A 19,246-nucleotide genomic window follows, 5' to 3' on the forward strand; every position below is an offset into this window, starting at 1 on the left:
GAAAGGAATAAAAGTCCAGGTCACGTTTCACTCCAAAAACAGAAGAAAACAAAATATAATGCATTTATGATCAATTAAATACAATACAATAAATACTACCAAAAGGCAGTAACACAATAATATATATATATATAATCAAAAGTGCTACAACAAAACGAATTACTTTAATTAAATGTTCACATTACAGTATTGTAATGATATTTATGAATTACATTTATTGGCCTTATGCTAATGAGAACGTATTTAATTGTTATAAAATGTAATGGCTCTTAAAAAGGCTTTTTTACATTGCAAAATATCATTTCTTCTTCCATTTGATTTTTATGGGATGAAAAATGACCTAGATGTGTTTTAGCATTGCTGGTCTCCTGCATTATACCAGCTCTAATCCGCATAAACCAGCCGGGACAAACATGACATGCATGCTGGAAGATTCAGCATAGAACCAAAACATATATAAACTTGTGATCGTCTTGACTGTTTTCATTGCCCTCTTACTCAGATCCTGAGGACTTTTCCTCTTTGACTATTACACAGCTTTGTTTATGGACAATTCACACCGCAGTGAAATCATGGAGGTTTGATTCTTGAGCTGTTGATGTTCCCATCTCATCATCTGTCAAACACTCATTACTGCCCACAGCTGTCGGCTCACAGCACAATGCCTCTAATGAGACGCTTTCTCCCATCAGCCTCAGCGTTCACTATCATCATCATCATCATCTTCATCATCATCATCATCATCTCCTCATCACAAGCGATACATTACCAGAGGCTGCAGGTCTGGATGGGTGAGTATGTATCCGTTGTTGGTGATGGCAAAGGCATAACCATGGATTCCCAGCTGTGAACACACACACACACACACACACACACGCACACACACACAAATCAAAATCAGAGAACCTGACACATTTTTAAACTGCAGAAATCCACAGTCTTTTAAAGAGCCCATAAAGACCTCATGTCTCGCAGCCGTCTATAATCTCAGCTGAAGACTCATCTCTACTCACTGAAACCGGTGATGTGATTATATGTTATATATTGTATATGATTAATTAATCTGTATTGTAACTTTTGGTAGTGTAAAACACTTTGGTCCACTTGTGTTGCTTTTAAATGTACTACAGAAATATATGTTGATCGATTGAACAGATACATGTATTATATGTCCATTTTAATATGTAAAACCTTCCAAGAGTGATGCATGATATGATGCTTCTCGGTCTTACTCGCCCCAGGAGCTGGCAAGCTGACATGAGATCCGTTTGTCCTTTGTGTCAAGAGAAGTTCAAGCACACGGGTTAAGACAGGAATCGAGCAGGGTCTCTCTTTACTGTCGGTGACTCATCATGCTGTGCCGTGCCAATTTCAGTGTAGACAGTTTCACTGATTATAATGGGTCTTATTGGTTTTTTGAAGTTTCTGATCAATAAGAGTGATTTTTATTTTAATAGTCCAATTAAGTCATTCTACTTACTAGAAGTAACTTTACAACTACATGTCAACTAATTCTCAGAGTATTAATAGATTATCTTAGGTTAGGGTTACTGGAATAAGTTGACATACGTTGAAAAGTTACTTATAGTCAGTTAGGGGAGCATCACATTAAAGTGTTATTAAGCAGACAGTCTACTAATACTCTAATTTTATAGTTTTTATACATTTATAGTAGAATGTCTAAAGTGGACTATCAAAATAAAGTTAACATTTCTTATTATAGCAATAGCTTTGATGAGGGAGAGCAATCCAAAACTGTCCCGTCTCCACCAAGATCTCCCTCACCTTCCACACACCCACCACACTCTACCTCACTGTGCACATAGACTATAATCGCACACACCGGCTCCTCATTTACAGTATTTGATGAGACTAAGACTGCATTACACACACAGTTTGTCTGGTCTCGTTGATGTCCACCACAAAGGCTCAGACTCCGCTTCCCTTCCGTGTGGATGGACCGGTTTGTCCTCCTCATTTGAACTCCATTATATTTTTCCATCGTCGCTATGCTCGTGTTAACGGTTTATCTCCAGAGCTGAACCTCCATTGGAGATTCAGACTGTTTATTGTGTTCAACCAACTGATTGAATTACATCTGATACTCACCTGTTGTTCTGTGCACAATTCTCCTACCATCCGTTGAATCATCTTTCCCCCCAGTGTTCGGGAGACCACGGGGGACCAGCAGAGTGGGATGCCCTGGTGGAGACGCAGGGATGGAGACCCACGATGGAGCCTAGCGGTGCAGTCCATGAGAGAGCTGGAAGACTGATGCAAAGTCAGGGAGACTGGAGGGCTGGAGAACCAGGGGGATACCACTGGACCGGAGGGGTCAAGGTGGAGCCGGCTGATCCGAGGACTGAGGTAAAGCTGGGGGCTCGGAAGACCGAGGTGGAGCCGGCTGATCCGAGGACTGAGGTAAAGCTGGGGGCTCGGAAGACCGAGGTGGAGCCGGCTGATCCGAGGACTGAGGTAAAGCTGGGGGCTCAGAAGACCGAGGTGGAGCCGGCTGATCCGAGGACTGAGGTAAAGCTGGGGGCTCGGAAGACCGAGGTGGAGCCGGCTGATCCGAGGACTGAGGTAAAGCTGGGGGCTCAGAAGACCGAGGTGGAGCCGGCTGATCCGAGGACTGAGGTAAAGCTGGGGGCTCGGAAGACCGAGGTGGAGCCGGTGGGAGTGAGGACAACAGAGGAGCTGGAGTCAAGTCAAGTCAAGTCATCTTCATTTATATAGCGCTTTTAACAATGAATTGTTTCAAAGCAGCTTTACAGAGATAAACATATAATTTAAGGTAACAGATTGTTTTGGCGTTATAGCGGTGGAGGGATAGAGGACACAGATGATGAAGCCGATTAAGTGGATAGCCACAGGCCCTGAAGTCCGTGGTGGAGGTGAGAGAGCGAGGAGCCACGGTGGAGCCATCGGATTGAAGGAACAAGGGGGTGTCCTAAGCTCATATGGACAAGGTGAAGTCGAAGGGTCAAAACTCTGAGGCCACCAGTCTGAAAACCACTGTGGATCTGGGTAACCAGGAGGCTGTGATCACACCAGTGGAGCTGGATGGCTAGGAGAGTCAGCGGATCAGAAGGATGAGGCGGAGCCTGGGAACTGGATAGAACCAGCAGTGGAAACAAAGACAAGGAGCTGGATGTAACCAGCGGAGCAAGAAGGCATTCTAGTGTGGGAATGAGATCTGTTGTCCTCAAGTCTTTCAGCAATTCCTTCCCTACCGTCTCTGGGACGGACACTGCGACAGGCTCAGTTAGGGGGGAACCGGCCAGCCACAACGCATATTCAATGTACTGGAGAAGTGAACCTCCCGACCACTGGAGGAGAAGAGCACCAGCCTTCCCGCTGTGGAACTCAGAGTCCGAAGCTGCGGTAGACAGAAACGTATACAAGCCAAAAGAGATCAAATCACGAGCTTCCAGACTTGAACACCACACCTCACGTGTGAACTCCAGGGAGCTATGGGGGAAGATAGGTTTGCTTGCAGTTAGTGGCTCTCTGCTGGTCAGCCTCATCTGTATTTAACATTTTGTATTAGTTCTGTGTGTGTGTGTGTGTGTGTCTGTGTGTGTGTGTGTGTGTGTGTGTGTGTGTGTGTGTCAGTGTGTGAGTGTGAGTGTGTGTGTGTGTGTGCATTGTATGGGTCTGCTCTCCACTACTCCACTGTCACACTAATGATTATTTCAAAAGGAAAGATAGTCACTTTGATACAAACTTACTTGAAACCTGCATTTTCATTGGAAATATGTCAAACACAGGAAGGAAAACTGCAGAAGTCAAGCCATTTTGTCAACATGAAATGAAAATTGAATCTATTTATTTTGTTAATACACATTACTGGTCTTTTTTTGAATTAACCAGGGCACATCATTCTAGAGATAAAAAGTTTTTCTTTGTATTCTTTCATTTATAGATACATATAACACTGGTGCTAGAAACATACTCAACGGGGTTCTAATAAATGGAGAACAATTAAAATAATATAAGAATTACAGGTTGTTTGTGTACCTTGTATTTGGGGATAGCCTTCAGTATTTCAGACACTGGAACATCTGTGCCAACCACTCCAAGAAGAATTCCTTTATTTCTCTTAAAACAATGAACATGAGTGTGTTAGGGACATCTTTATTTTTATTTCTTACATTACATGGCATTATTTCCTCTGTCTAGTACAGGGGTTCCCAATCCTGTTCCTGGAGATCTACCTACCAGCAGAGTTCAGATCCAGCCCTGATCCAACACACTTGTCTGTAATTATCAAGTGCTCCTGAAGAACTTGGCAGGGAGGTAAATCTCCAGGAACAGGATTAGTTCTAGTATGATAAGCGTTATACGGAAACATTCATAGTGACCAAATAACCACTGGTTATCATTACAGAAGTCAATGTTTAGCATCACTCACGGTCTCGTTCTTGGTGCTGAACACAGGCATGGCCACAGTAGTCATGAGCACAGGACCCTGAGCATCTTCCAACTATACAAATGGACAACAACACATAGTGGTGGATGAATACTATTTGACTTTTCAAACTGACTTTTCATACGTTTTTACAAAATGTGAAATACACTGCTACAGGTATAAATTGCTGCTGTCTCCAGATGAAACACTTGTGACACTAGAAGTATACTTCCCACTATAAACCAATCACAAATCAAGATAGGGCATTCAGTAAATAATGACTTTAACATCTCTCTGATCCTCACAAAGCTATCATATGATTTTTTTAAAAACTTGGAATGAGAAGTTAATTGTCTTGCATTAATGTTAATGGTTTGTTGTATTGTCTTTCTAGTTGTTGGTGTTCATTAAAAGCATCGTTATTTCATTCATTTTGTATCGCATCGTCTTTTGGATTATACTACACACCTAAACCTTGACAGAACACGAGACCTAGATTGGATTATATCAGCAAAAGGATTTAAAACAATGGATATACCTGCTCCTCTTGCTGGAGCAGGGGGATTGCTCCCTTGAGGATCACAGGAGGGAATTTCTAGATCTGGCGGGCCTCACCCACTATCCCAATGCTCGTTGTGCATATTCTATAACACCGGACTCAATGAGTGGTCGAAGGCACGTCTGTCCATGGATGGTCCTCCGAGGAGCTTTGTCAAGTATGTGGAGTGCGTGCTGGTAAGGTGCAAGTCCCCCTTTACAACACCAGCCTCACTCCGGACCCAGACCCCAGCCAGCCTTCAGCTATGCTGGCCACGGAAGAAAAGCCAGAGCCCACAGCTGACTCAGAGCCCAAGCCCCCCATAAAAATAGGGCCAGAGCAATTAGCAAAGGCCATGGCATCCCGGAGCCTGAGCCCATAATGGAGTCTGTTCAGGTGTGTGAGCCCGCGTCAGCATCTGTCATCCAGGGCATACAGTATTAGTGGAGTGTGTCGGAATGGATTGGAGCCTCGCCCACACTCCCTTCACTGAGGTGCGTGAAATGAGCTAGGTTACTAAGGAATTATTTTACAAGCCGGATAAGGAGATATTTGTTGGTCTACAGTCTCCGCTGGTTCTGTCCAGTTCCAAGTCATCTTCATCTCTGCTGGTTCAACCCAGTTCCAAGTTATCTTCGTCGCCGCTGCTTAAGCCCAATTACAAGTCGTCTTCATTGTCATTATATCAAACAAGCACCATGTCTCTTTTGTCATCCAGCACCAAGTCTCCTTCTTCGGGGATTGTCTCACCCAGCCTCCCTCTACCTCCTCCTCTGCCAAAGCCATTCAGTTCCTCGGCCTCACCTCCACGGTCTCCTCCCAGGCTCCTCCTTCGGTGGTTTCACCCAGCTGCTTGGATCCGCCTGTGGCTTCCCAGTCATCAGCTCCACCTTGGCCTGTGGATCCCTCAGCTCCACCTCGCGACTAGGAGCCCCGGACTCCACCTTGGCCCTCCGAGCTCCACCATGTTCTGTCATCCCTCAGGCTACGCAGGGGTCCCTCGTCCCTCAGCCTCTACCTTGGTCAATTGTTGCTCCAGCTCCGACTAGGATTCTCCTCTCTGGTTTCTCCCACCATCATCTCGTCCCTGATTCCTATGGTCATCTTCTCTTTGGTGTCTCCCTCTGCCTGCTCCTCGTCCTCCTCCAGAGCCCCCTGCCTCCTCAGTTTGCAGCGCGAGGACGTGCCTTCCGGGGGGTGGGGGGTGATGAATGTCATAATATCAGGGTCATGTTTAGTTTAACTGTTTTGTTCTCTTTAGTTTCTAGTCATGGTGTTCTTTGTCACTATTTTGCCTGTGTTTACATTTGTTGACATGGTTCCAAATTAGTTCTCACCTGTTCCCTTTTCCATTAATGATCTTCCTCTGTGCATTTAAGCTCTCGGCTCTGCGTTAACGTTAATGGTTGTCTTTCTAGTTGTTGGTGTCCATTAAAAGTACTGTTATTTCATTCATTCTGCATCACACATCTCGCCTGTTGGATATTAAGCAACAGGAGTGCATTCACAAGCGTGTGGAAGCTGCCACGTGGTGAATGGACTACAGTATGTTCAGATTTTATTTATACTGCATGCTTTCATATTTTATAGTAGTAAAATTTTAAAATAAGAGTTTAATGAGTCAGCTCAAAAATGTCTTAAAGACTACTTTTCTAGTTTACTGAACATGTCTTTTCTATTTGTTTATCTAGATGTTCTGACTTATGTGGTGAACAGCACATTCCAGGGCCCAGTTTATGTCCGGGCCCCTCTCTCTCCATAACAGTGGACAAAGGTTTGCTAGATTTTGATTCAATCTTGGTGGACTAACACAAACAAACTGTCCAACTCCATCAGACAGAGATGCTAGGACAACAGCCAGACACCTCTAAGAGGGCCAGAAGACCTCTGGTACCAAGCCCAGGAAAGACAGAACTTTCTGGCCTTTGACTGCCATAAAACTCCTCAGGACCTCAGCAGCAGTGGGTGAAACAAAGAGAGATCACAATGATCCTCACAAATCCATTTAACTATGTTTGGAAACCTTAAAACTGATGTAAACTTCACACATCCTTTTCATTCTTATTCAGAGAAATAAGTATTCTCGGTGACAGCTATTTGTAATGTAACATCTTACACAAATTCAGCTGTTAAATGTACAAAAATGAATGAATGCATGACAGTTCAATCTTTTTCCATCTTGTTTGGTCTCTATTTGTTTAGAATATTGCCAAAGGTATTCTGGAGGTGGTTTGGAAAGTAAGAAATGCAATGGTACACTTTAAAGACTTCTAACGGTGTGCTTTATGTAAATGAGTTCCACAGGGGAAAGAAGAGTGGGCCAACACTGTGTTTCTCGCCTCTGATGCCAGCAGACAATCACAGCACTGGAATGGAGAAGTGCCAAATTGCAATCTCCTCCTTATCGGAAAGGGAAAAAGGTGCCCTTTCAACAGACACCCCTTGTTCTGAGTCTCAGGCCTGTAATGGGAGAGACATTAACAGATACACCAATTTCTGAGTCTGTCCTGTATGGTAATAGACAGAAACAGATAAATAACGTTCTGAGTATCGGCCTGAAAGGCTGAGACTGTAACAGATACGACCAGGTTCTGAGCCTCCAGTCTGTGAGGAAAGAGACAAGCGCTGCGTTCAGAGTCTTCGTCCTGAAAGACAATAACAGAGGCAGCAAATTCCAAGTCCCCATGCCAGAGAGACAAAAGCGGATTGACCAAGTTCTGAGTGTCTGGCCCAGAGAGGTAGAAGACACAGAGACATTTGCAAAAAGGTTAAGCTCAGCAGAGCAAACCTTCACTTCAAGGTTCCTCGTCTGCGTGTTCCAGATTAAGGACTTGCTACACCTACTCCAGGGCCTGGTCTGCGTGTTCCAGATGTTAGGACCCACTGGTGCTCCAGGAGATCAGCATCCCACAGATCTTCGTGTTCACTGCTGTTGAAACGGATTCCGGTTCCTTTCCCCACTGCACAACCAGTGGAAGACATCACCGCCATAGGCCTGCTCACTCGACCACGTGGAGCAGAAATATCACTTTACCAAACCTCTTTTCAGAGACCTTGGCAATAATAAATTCATAAAATATAAATATGCAGATGAGCCCCGCCTCCACTCACTCACTCAGCTCAGAGATCCACTGGTTGACGATCACACGTTGATCTGATTGGTTACAAGGTCGTTTGTGACGTCAGAAACACCAGCGATTTCAAACCGTGTTTTTGAGACTGTCTTTGGTTCACTGCAGTTTTAAGGAGGAAATACTCAGCAATGCTGTCGACTTATGAACTTACACACGGTGTGTCTTAAAGCGTATTAAACACCACAGACATATAAACAACATTAAACGCTGGATTTTCACCACAGGGGGACTTTAAGAGAAAAAACAGTTTATCTTTCCATAAGATAACATAACTCTTCCATCCACACACTCAACTTAATCACTTTTATTATATCCGTCAAATGCACATTATTCCTTTATCACTCACGGTATTCATTTAGTATTTGTGTTAGTTATTCTTGTATATCTTTGGTTAATACTATTTATTTTATTACAATTGTGTCTTCCTTGTAATGATAATACAGCAAAAGGCTCCGCAAGGTAGAAATCTCACCAATCCTTCAGATAAATCAGCTGAGCATTTACATTAATTCTGAATGATTGAACAGCCTCCCGTTGGGAGTGTTCTCGTTCTGCCAAGGTAAAAGTCCTTGACTGGTGTCCTGAACTAAGAGAGGGGGAAGGTGGTCATCTGATGTACTCATTTATTTATTTATTTTGGCATTTTTGTGCTTTTTGCAGAAAGGATAGTGGAGATTGACATGAAAGCTGTTTTTTTTTGGGTGGAGATCAAAAGACCTTGAGTCGTATTCGAACCCGGGTCGGACGGAGGCACAGTTGTGCCATGTGTCACTGCGCTAACCAGTAGGCTATCAGCGCCCACATCGGATATACTCATAACCACACCTTGAGTTACGTCTGACCCAAAAATCACAATGTCAGGAGTGACTTGAGTATTGATCTCTACATTACTTAGCGTCCTTGGATGGGCGAAATTAAATCACTACATTTATTCATGTAACCAATATTTTTCTTTCATTGTAATAACCACTTACTTTGTTAGTTAGTTTTAGTCAGCTTGTTTTTTTTTTGCATTGTTATAGACCCAACTGTACTAGACTCTTAGTGCCTCTGAGTGGGATCTTCACCTGGAAGCTACCTCGGGCAGTGTATTTCAGGTTGTGTAAACACCATCTAGCCAAGACCCTTTTGTTGCTTGACCCTTTTTTAAATTTCAGCTGCCCTAAAAATGTGTGATGAACTTGTCTGTCAACATCCTTAAAATCTTATGATTGTGCTCACCCTTCACATTCGCTTAGAAGATATCTTCCCCCAGAATTCTCCTTTTACCAAATGTTAAAAAAAAATCTAAATACAGTATATTTTAAAGATATAACATTAAATACATGTTGATCATGTGTTTTTAAATTAGACAGATGTATAATGTGTATATTACAAGTAACGTTAACAAAAAAAGACAGTTTCCAGAAGGAACACTGCATCAATAAATAGTCAACAAAATCAATACACTACGAAACCTTCAGATGAATAATGCAGAATCTGTAAAATCCTCTGAAATAAGAGGGTAAAGACTCGCTGAAGGCAGGACTCATGTGCAGCGAGTGATACTGATGCTCAGGTGTGGAGAGATGTGGCTCAGCTGCCGGACACTGAAGAAGAGCTTCATCTAAATCTGAAACGTCACAGCCTACTTCTCCCTGATGGCAGCAACACACATGCATATGCACGAGTCATGCACAACTGCACATTCACAAACACTCATTTGATGAATTCATGATCTGTAAAAACAAGTCACAAACATACATTCTCACAAGAAGTCAGAAGTGGGGCAATGAACTAAGGATCAGATAAATACATGTCCTTCCCTTATTTACACTGCTCTCTCGGTGCCTCTACAGGAGTCAATGGGCTCTAACATGATGAATGATCATGCTGACTTGTGTTGAAAACAAGAGAACCCTACACACTCCAAGCCTCATCCAAACACTCACGCTAAGAGTGAATAAAACACTAGTCTTTAGATGTGTCACTGAAGCCCTTCTGGATCCTGGTTGGCCGAGGCTTAATATGCATTTAAAACAGAGCGGTTTCATGGCCTTTATCAGAGCTGACCACACAGTGAAAAATACGTGTGCTTAGTTGTATTGAATGTGCACTTGTTGTTCATTTCAAATATTAGATCATAAAATATTAACGAAAAGGCTACTTAAGTGTAGCCTACTTAAAGAGAGCACACTTTCATGAATACAAAGTTCTGTCCTGAAACTCTAGTGAACTCAATTAGTTAGCGATCACATCGTTATCTTCATAGCGCAGCTGATTGGTTTCTGATGCATTAACATCCACATCCCAGGCGTTGGTAAGAATGTTGAACATCAGCAACAGAATCGTATGGTTTATTCGCCAGGCGACCAGTATATGTAAAGTAAAGGAACTATATGGTCAAGTCTTCTCTTATCTCTTCCACACATGTACAAAGATTGGACTCCACACTACAGAGAAAGCAGATCCTCCAGAATACACAGATGACTGTGAAATCGAGTATGGCAGTGTGACACAGACTACACAACACCACTGGCATGAAAAATCAAGAGAATGAAAACTTGTCCAGACTGCACACAATATAGCACAAAGCACACACACTCAATGGGTTAATGCAGAAACACTGTTCAATCACACTCAAACCTTTACCTTTTGAGCCTGTGGACGCTACAAAGACAAAACACAAATTACCATCAAATGAGTGTAAACACACACACATATCACTGCTCGTCTTTACTACTGAAAGCAGTGCCTGGATCTGAATCATCTATTGATGTACATTTCACTGGGTTTGGTCTGTAATGTCCAGGACATAGGTCGGCAACCCGCGGCTCTAGAGCCGCATGCGGCTCTTAAGCGCCGCCCTAGTGGCTCCTTGGAGCTTTTTCAAAAATTTGAAAATGGAAAAAATATTTTTTGTTTTAATATAATTTCTGTAGGGTGAAAAACATGACAAACATTCTTAAAGTTTTTCAACGTTGTAAAAATGTGTATAATAAATATTTAATTTCAACATTTCTGTCAACGAAGAATTTACGTCATAGACTGTGACACACGTGTCTGTCAGATCGGCGTGATGCCAGACCGGTGGCTGACAAACAAACCGGCGGGTGTGTCATGGGCCATGCATCCCAAGGGGAAAAAGAGAAAGATAGCTGAGCACTCCCAACGCACTCTAGTGCGGCGCGGGACTAGATTTGATGGCCGAGTGCGAGCGCGGGCGCGTGCGGTAATGCACTCACTCTACTAAAACAAAATAGAAACGATTTACAGGCCAGAATTTCTATTCATTTTGTTTGCAGCGTTGAGCGATATAGCCAATCACAGACATATGTGTTGATTTCTTGAACGCAATGGCCAATCAGAAGCATTTAAGATAGACTCCCCTCACGCTCAAAACTGACTTTTTTGTTCAGTGCTGAATTCTGTATGCTGGCAAATCCTCCAATTATAACGAACAACGTGTGGATATTATGAAAGATTCATTGTGCAGTCAGCTTCATTGATAATAACAGAGATGTGTGAGATCGCGATGAACTGTCAGCTTTTTAGGAATTATTAAGAGAGCGCACTTTGCGTCCCAAAGTCATCCCAAACCATGCACGCATAGTAAACTGCTTGCTTTTATGTTAAATTAACAGTGGTTTGTTGTGTTTTAATGCTTTAATAACAAATAATTTATCAGGAGGATGTATGGTGGCGACACGTAGGCTAACTTGAAAGTATTTGGAGGTACAGAAAAAAGTCTATTTGCGGGCGGGAGCGGGACAAAACATAAATGTTGCGGGCGCGGCAGAAAGAAAGTTGAGAACGTCAGTTATAACGACCCACGCATTAAAAAATGGTCGGGTTAAAATCGGGCTCGGGCTCATAATTACATTAAATGTGTCGGGCCGGGCTTGATTTTTTGGGCCCGATCTAAGCTCTAATTTGTAGCCTACTTATCATTTTGATACAAGAGGGCTAATATACCACTTACAGCATGTGTTGCCTTCATTATAAGGCTTATATAAAGCTTTTAATTTTTTGCGGCTCCAGACAGAATTTTTTATTTTTTTGCTCCAATATGGCTCTTTCAACATTTTTGGTTGCCGACCCCTGGTCCAGGACATGAGGTTTTCCAGACGTTTGGAATAACTTCAGTTTATTGTTTCCACAGCGTGGGATGTGACCCTGGACCACAAAACTAGTCATAAGGGTACATTTTTTAAATTAAAATGTATGCATCATCTAAAAGTGGAATAAATAAGCTTTCCATTGATGTATGGTTTGTTGGGATATGAAAATATTTGGCTGAGATACAACTATTTTAAAATCTGGAATCTGCGGGTGCAAAAAAATCTAAAATTGAGAAAATGGCCTTTAAAGTTGTCCAAATGAAATGTTTTATATATTTACGGTTGGAAATTTACAAAATATCTTCATGGAACATGATCTTTACCTAATATCCTAATGATTTTTGGCATTAAAGAAAAAACAATAATTTTGACCCATACTGGCTATTGTTGGCTATTGCCACAGAAACACCCGTGCGACTCGAGACTGGGTCTGTGATCCAGGGTCACGAATAGGTTATTTGTTAAGTGCCTTGCAGTTCGATATCACTTCAATACATTCTTTCCAAACTGTTACTAAGTTTCGGTGGTTAGGCTGTTTCGAGAAAGATACTTAGGGCTTTACTAAACAGTGTCGATGGAAGCAGAAAGTTCTGCTGGTGATTAAATGACAATGCAATTCAGCAATATTATTGATCTCCTGCATTGACAGCATTATATGAGAACTGAACTGAGCTGGACGATGACATCACGGTTTTCTCCAGAGCGGCTATATATGTAAATTAACTAAATTAATAACTTTTTTACAACAAAAATGAACCATCAATGAACTTACTTAAGCTGGACTGTGACGCTATTCTCTTCTAGAATCAAACTTTGTTGCATTATTTTCCTGTTATCTCTGTAAAGCTGCTGTGAAACAATATGTATTGTAAAAAGCGCTGTATCAATAAAGGTGATTTGACTTGAATGCACAAATTAAAGAACATATGCAGTTATGTCAAGTGCAAAGTGGGTTAAGACATGCTTTTGTTAAATAATGCTGCAAATACCAGTAAACTGACTACCACAAAATTAGTAAATCACCTTGTGTGATGGTAGTGCTACAAATATGAGCATCTTTTGAATAAAAACCTGAAAATGCCCCATGATAAAAACATGTATATGTGATAAGTGGAATAACTGCAAATCACACATATCCACCTGTAGTGGAATGACATTTTTAAGAGATTGCATTAATCATTTAAATCAGTACAAATATTTTAGCATGGACAATTCATTCTTCTGTGTGCATGGGGTTCAAAGGGTTAAAACCGATTTATATGTGGATCCCACTCACATTAAAACATCGAAATGTCAGATCACTCACAGTGTTGTCGGCGTAGGCTTCTGTCCACACCATGTCATGCTCTCGATCGATGACCTTGGGTCGACTGAGCACATGCAGATACTCCATCACATTCTCCTGAACATCTGCCAGTGTGGAGATCTGCGTAAAATAACCTGACAGCACAGAAAAACATTACAATAATCACAAATATTCACTGTTATGCGTATGCATACAGTACATGCCCTAGTGAAAAAAACCTGTACCAAATTGTATTTGAAGTACATTTATTTCATACTAAGTAAACTACAAATCCATTTACTTATTTACTGACATATTGCTTGAGACTTACTGATATCAATATTATAATTAAACATTATTTGGAGTACCTCTTTATTGCACAATACACATTTCTTAAAATTAGGCCTAAAATTTGTTTTAATATCACTCTTAGTAAGGACAACTTTTTTTCTTTTTTTTTTACCGCCAATTTTGTCCCGGCGTCCATTTTCAAATAGACAACTCATATTTCACATCATTTCCCATTCCACTTCTCGCGTGTGTTTTCGTGACAAAGCGTAATTTGGGGACCAGATAGAGTCATTGGGTGACAGAGTTGTTGTCAGCTCGTGTAGTGTGTAACCCTGTTGCAGATCATTTACGTAGTGTGAACACCACAACGAATTCAAGACTCCAGAGCAAGTCATGTAGTCTAAAGAGCACAGCGATCTGGTGACGTTTAAAGTTTAAAGTTGTGTAGTGTGAACTAGGCATTAGCCGGGCCAAATTCTAGCCAAGATTCGTGGACCGAAAATGCGTGCAGGTCCCCAACCCTCTTGATGGAGGCCAATGCAACCAGGAGTACTGTCTTACAGGACAGAATTTTTAACTCTGCTGACTGCAAAGGCTCAAAGGGTGGTCTCTGAAGAGCCGAAAGGACCAGAGACAAATCCCAAGAGGGTTATCGAGAGTGGGCGAGGTGGATTTAGACTCCTCACCCCCTTTAGGAACCTGACGATCAGGTCGTGCATTCCTAGCGATTTACCCTCAACTGCATCCTTCTTGCAGGAAGGAAAGTACAGCTCTGATCGAGCAAGTTTGGGGGTTCTCCTGGTGAGAAGAACACCACTCAACAAACAGGTTCCACTTCAACGCATAGAGGCGCCTCGTAGAGGGGAGTCAGGGAGTAGAACAACTGAGCAGGCCCGGAATATGAATGACCTCAGATGCTTCTGACTCCATAGGAGGAGATGGCGGGCGAGTTGTGACATGTGGCGGGAGCGTAGACCACCCCGGGACTCTATTGTGGAGCCAGTGTTGAAGCGGCCTCATATCAAGCAATCCGAGCAGTGTGACCGTGGCTGCAGATGCCATATGCCCCAGGAGCCTCTAAAATAGTTTCAGTGGTGCCGCTGTCATGCGTCTGGGCGAGCGCACGCAGTCCAACAATGACTGGACGTGGGCCTCCCTGAGGCACGCTGTCATGTTGATCGAGTCCAGCTCCATACCGAGAAAAGAGATCCTCTGCCCAGGGCTGAGTTTGCTCTTTTCCCAGTTGACCCGAAGCCCTAGGTGGCAGAGGTGACTGACCACCACGTCCCTGTGTTCGCACAACTGCTCTCTCGACTGCGCCAGAATGAGCCAGTCGTCAAGGTAGTTGAGGATGCGAACACCACGCTCGCACATGGAAGCAATGGCCACCTCCACGACTTTCGTGAAGACACGGGGAAACTGGGCCAGCCCGAAGCCGGTCTTCATAACGGCTGGAGGGACCGGCTCGAATGCGTCCTTCGCCAGTAGATGCCCGGAGCACAGGGGCATTGTCCGCCAGAACACGGGTGAACTGAAGGCTGGGGGGCGCGGGGGGAACAGGCAGAAAGCAGGGACCCGACTCGAACTGCATAGCGGCCCGAAGTGGGGTCTGAGAGTGTGGTGCAACACATACCTGCTTCCGTCGAGGGGCAGAGTGAGTGTGCGGAGGCCATTTGAGTGCATCTGAGACACAGCCACTGCTGCTCGCTGGCAATAAAAGAGGGGCCTGAGGGTGACAAGGCATAGCGGCGTACACCGCCAAGCACGCCCTCTTGGGACCCAGAGGTTTCAGAAACTGCTCTTTTATTGAAATTGTGGGAATTCAATGGCCGAACAAAAAGAAAAGGAAACAAAAGATTCTCCACCCGGCCCTCCACCGGGGGAAGGAGCGGCGCGTTCACCATCTCCTGAAGAGCAGTCTGATCCACCTCTGGGTCGCCCGTCTCAGGGTTGTTTACACCTCCGCTTGCCACCTGGTTTGGCAGTGGCCTGGATGGGGTCGATTGGCTCCACGCTGTGGCCTGGGTGGTCAAGTCATGTCACATTTATTTATATAGCGCTTTTTACAATACAGATTGTTTCAAAGCAGCTTTACAGAGATAACAGGAAAATAATGCAACAAAATTTGTTTCCAGAAGAAAATAGCGTCACAGTCCAGCTTAAGTAAGTTCAGTGATGTTTAATTTTTGTTGTCAAAAAGTTAATAATATGGCTTAGCGGGAGCGGAGGACGCCACAGGAGGTCGACCTCAGCGACGAGCGGAAAGAGGGGCTGCAGCGGTCCGGCGGGGCAGGATGTGCCGGATGGCCTCCGTCTGCTTCTGGGCAGCCGAGAACTGTTGAAGCTCTCGACTGCGTCGCCGAATAACCCAACCTGGGAGAGGGCGGAGTCCAGGAACAGATATTTATTGGTCTCCCTCACTCCTGCCAGGGTGAGCCAAAGGTGGCGTTCCTGGACCACCAAGGTGGACATCGCCTGACCAACGGAACGTGCAGTTTTCTTCGTCGCCCGGAGGGTGAGGTCGGTTGCCGCACGGAGCTCCCGGAGGAGCTCTGGGTCAGAACCACCCTCGTGCATGTCCATGAGCGCCTGGGCCTGGTGGACCTGCAAGAGCGCCATGGCATGGAGGGTGGAAGCAGCCTGTCCACAGGCTCTGCTAGCTTTCGCCGTTAGACCGGACGAAAACATACATGCCCTGGACGAGAGGCGAGGATTACCTCGCCAAGAGGCAGCGGACGCTGGACCCAGTTGCATTGCGACGGCACGCTCCACTGGCGGGATATCCATATCACATACCCCTTAGCGCCTACGCCATCAAGGGTGATGAGGAGGGAGGAGCCACTAGGACGGCTTCTGGCGCTATACGGCGCAGTCCACGTCCTAGTGAGCTCCTCATGCACCTCCGGCAAGAATGGCACAAATCGTCCAACCGAGAGGGTTCGAGAATAGGTAGATGAGTGGTGGACTGAAGCTCCCCAAACGATGCTGCGACTGACATCTGGTCATCAGCTGGAGCCCCAAAGGAAACGACTGGTCATCCATGCGAAGGACCAGCGCGCTCCGTTGAAGGATCCACCGGCTGCTGTGATTGTGAGGCTTGACGGGCCCACAGAGACTGGCTCGGCGGGGCAGCCCTCACGGTAATCCTCAGATCACCCTGGCTACACGCCGAAGTAGCTCTATTCTGGGGACCAGAACGGGGCATAGGCGAGGGGACTGCACCTTCCTTGAGGTAAGCGAGTCTCGATCTTAACGCAGCCATAGTCATGTTCCCGCATTGAGAACATGAACTATTCACAAAAGCAGCCCCAGCGTGCTTAATGCCCAAACACGAGAGGCAGCTATTGTGGCCGTCAGCTGGTGCCAGGGAACGACCACATCCAGAAACGCACAGGCGGAATGACATCCTGAAAAGGACGCAAATGTCACGCCTGTGATGCTCTTTTAGTAGAAAAAAAGAAAGAAAATAAAACACTCTTTCAGTGCTGAGGCACCCAGGGATAGCCGCGGTGTAACAAGGTGATACACACTCAATGGAACGCCCACCGAACCCACACACACACAGAATGTAATGCTGTGAAAATGCAGATAAAATGTATTACAGATCTGCATGAGTTAGAATGATCTAGACTAACCTTTATTAGCACAAGCCATCCATTTGAGATTATCAGCGAAGGCAGACTCTCGACCGATCAGGTATGGGAACACACGCACCTGCAGAGAGAGAGAGAGGGGGAGAGAGAGGGAGAGAGAGAGAGAGAGAGAGAGAGAGGGGGGGAGAGAGAGAGAGAGAGAGAGAGAGAGAGAAAGAGAGAGGGGGGGGGGGGAGAGAGAGAGAGAGAGAGAGAGAGAGAGAGAGAGAGAGAGCTCAGGTCATGTTCAATCCCTCAACAGCAGATAACACACCAGCATATAATTACTTTACTCTGTAATCTTTGAGCTTCGATAGACGTTGCCAAACGATTAAAGCCGCTTTGTACTAACGATTTGAAAACAAACAAAAAAATCTATGATGATTTGGTGGAGTCAATCAGAGGTCATTGCATTAGAAATGTCAGAACTAATTTTCAGTGTTTCTGCACCTCAAGTGCAACAAATGGAACTGCAAAAAAAACACAGTGTTCTATAATAATCATAAATGTTTCTTTAGCAGAAAATCAGCATATTAGAATAATTTGTATTCATGTGACACTGAAGACTGGAGTAATGAGGCTAATAATTAGCATCAGGAGGACTTGAACGCGTCATCAGCACTGACGTCTGATTACTCAGCGCTGCAACACCTCTGATGCTCTCCAGAGCACAAACACAGATATGCACTGGAGCCCCGGTGTTCGTGTCGCTGGAACTGGACCTGGACCTGAGCTCTGAGACGAGCTTCTACCCCACAGGCAAACCGACTCGAAGGAAGACACCGAGGGTTTATGGGGATATTTGGGACGTGGCCTGTGTACCTCGACTCCTTTGGTTCAGCAGTTAGGGACCCCTGATGGAGAATCAAAACTGGATTTAATAATATCTGTGGAAAATTACCTCTTCGCCTCATTTACTTAGAAATAATAGTTTCTGTTTTATAAGCACTCCTACTTTCGGAGTTTAGATCCAACTTGCGAGCGATCCTGAAGGGCTTGATTAGCTGGATTGTGTGTTGGATCAGGGTTGGTTTTTAATGTTGTTTATGTGTCTATGTGGTTTTTTTAATACGCTTTAAGACACACCATGTGTAAGTTCATAAGTCGACAGCATTGCTGAGTATTTCCTGCTTAAAACTGCAGTGAACCAAAGACAGTCTCAAAAACACGGTTTGAAATCGCTGGTGTTTCTGACGTCACAAACGACCTTGTAACCAATCAGATCAACGTGTGATCGTCAACCAGTGGATCTCTGAGCTGAGGGAGTGAGTGGAGGCGGGGCTCATTTGCATATTCATAGAACCGCACATACTAAATGAGGCGAGGGTGTCGAGTTACATTCAAGACATTTTAAGACATGAAGATATTTTCTTTTTTAAAGGCACACTGTGGAATTTTTGGCCACTAGGGCGCGCTCGACCTGTAATTTTCACGTCTAGTGCCCCTAGAGGCCACAAGCGTCTCAGCATTGTCGCAAAAGTCAACAAACAGTCAACCGGTCAACCTCCCGTGTCTTTATGCGAGTGCAGACGGCATTTGATTTGTATGTTGGAGAAAGTTAATCGATTCACTACTGACCAAAATAATAATATAAATATAAGATTAATAATATAAATCCTATAAAGAAAACAAATTGAATAAAAGTAGCATACGCAGAAAACAATGTCTGATCAGGTAAGTCGCATTGACAAGGGTTGCCCAATCCTGCCCCTGCCGATCGTCTGTCCTGCACAGTTCATCTCCAACCCTAATCAAACACACCTGAAGCAAACAATTAACGTCTTCAGGATCTCTTTGCAATGGGTTGGAGATGAAATCGAGTAGTCGGGAAATCGTGTAACAAAACTGATATAAC

General features: G+C 44.2%; 1 protein-coding gene across 5 annotated transcripts in view; it reads right to left on the reverse strand.

Moving 5' to 3' along the window:
• Nucleotides 1-19,246, reverse strand: part of cacna2d3a (calcium channel, voltage-dependent, alpha 2/delta subunit 3a) — a 176,678-nt gene that overhangs the window by 80,345 nt on the left and 77,087 nt on the right. For 4 of the 5 annotated variants that reach the window (XM_056240466.1, XM_056240462.1, XM_056240463.1 and 1 more), the window contains exons 12-17: nucleotides 17,395-17,473; nucleotides 13,490-13,623; nucleotides 10,715-10,732; nucleotides 4,415-4,486; nucleotides 4,021-4,101; nucleotides 770-844 (exon numbers count right to left, since the gene is read on the reverse strand). In XM_056240466.1, coding sequence (XP_056096441.1) covers nucleotides 770-844; nucleotides 4,021-4,101; nucleotides 4,415-4,486; nucleotides 10,715-10,732; nucleotides 13,490-13,623; nucleotides 17,395-17,473 — 459 coding nt within the window. The remainder of the gene's footprint in view (nucleotides 1-769; nucleotides 845-4,020; nucleotides 4,102-4,414; nucleotides 4,487-10,714; nucleotides 10,733-13,489; nucleotides 13,624-17,394; nucleotides 17,474-19,246) is intronic. The other variant, XM_056240465.1, reaches the window with a different exon arrangement.

This window comes from Rhinichthys klamathensis, unplaced genomic scaffold (assembly GCF_029890125.1).
Source record: "Rhinichthys klamathensis goyatoka isolate OS25496 unplaced genomic scaffold, OSU_Roscu_1.1 h1tg000599l_1, whole genome shotgun sequence".
Classification (NCBI taxonomy): Eukaryota; Metazoa; Chordata; class Actinopteri; order Cypriniformes; family Leuciscidae; genus Rhinichthys; species Rhinichthys klamathensis.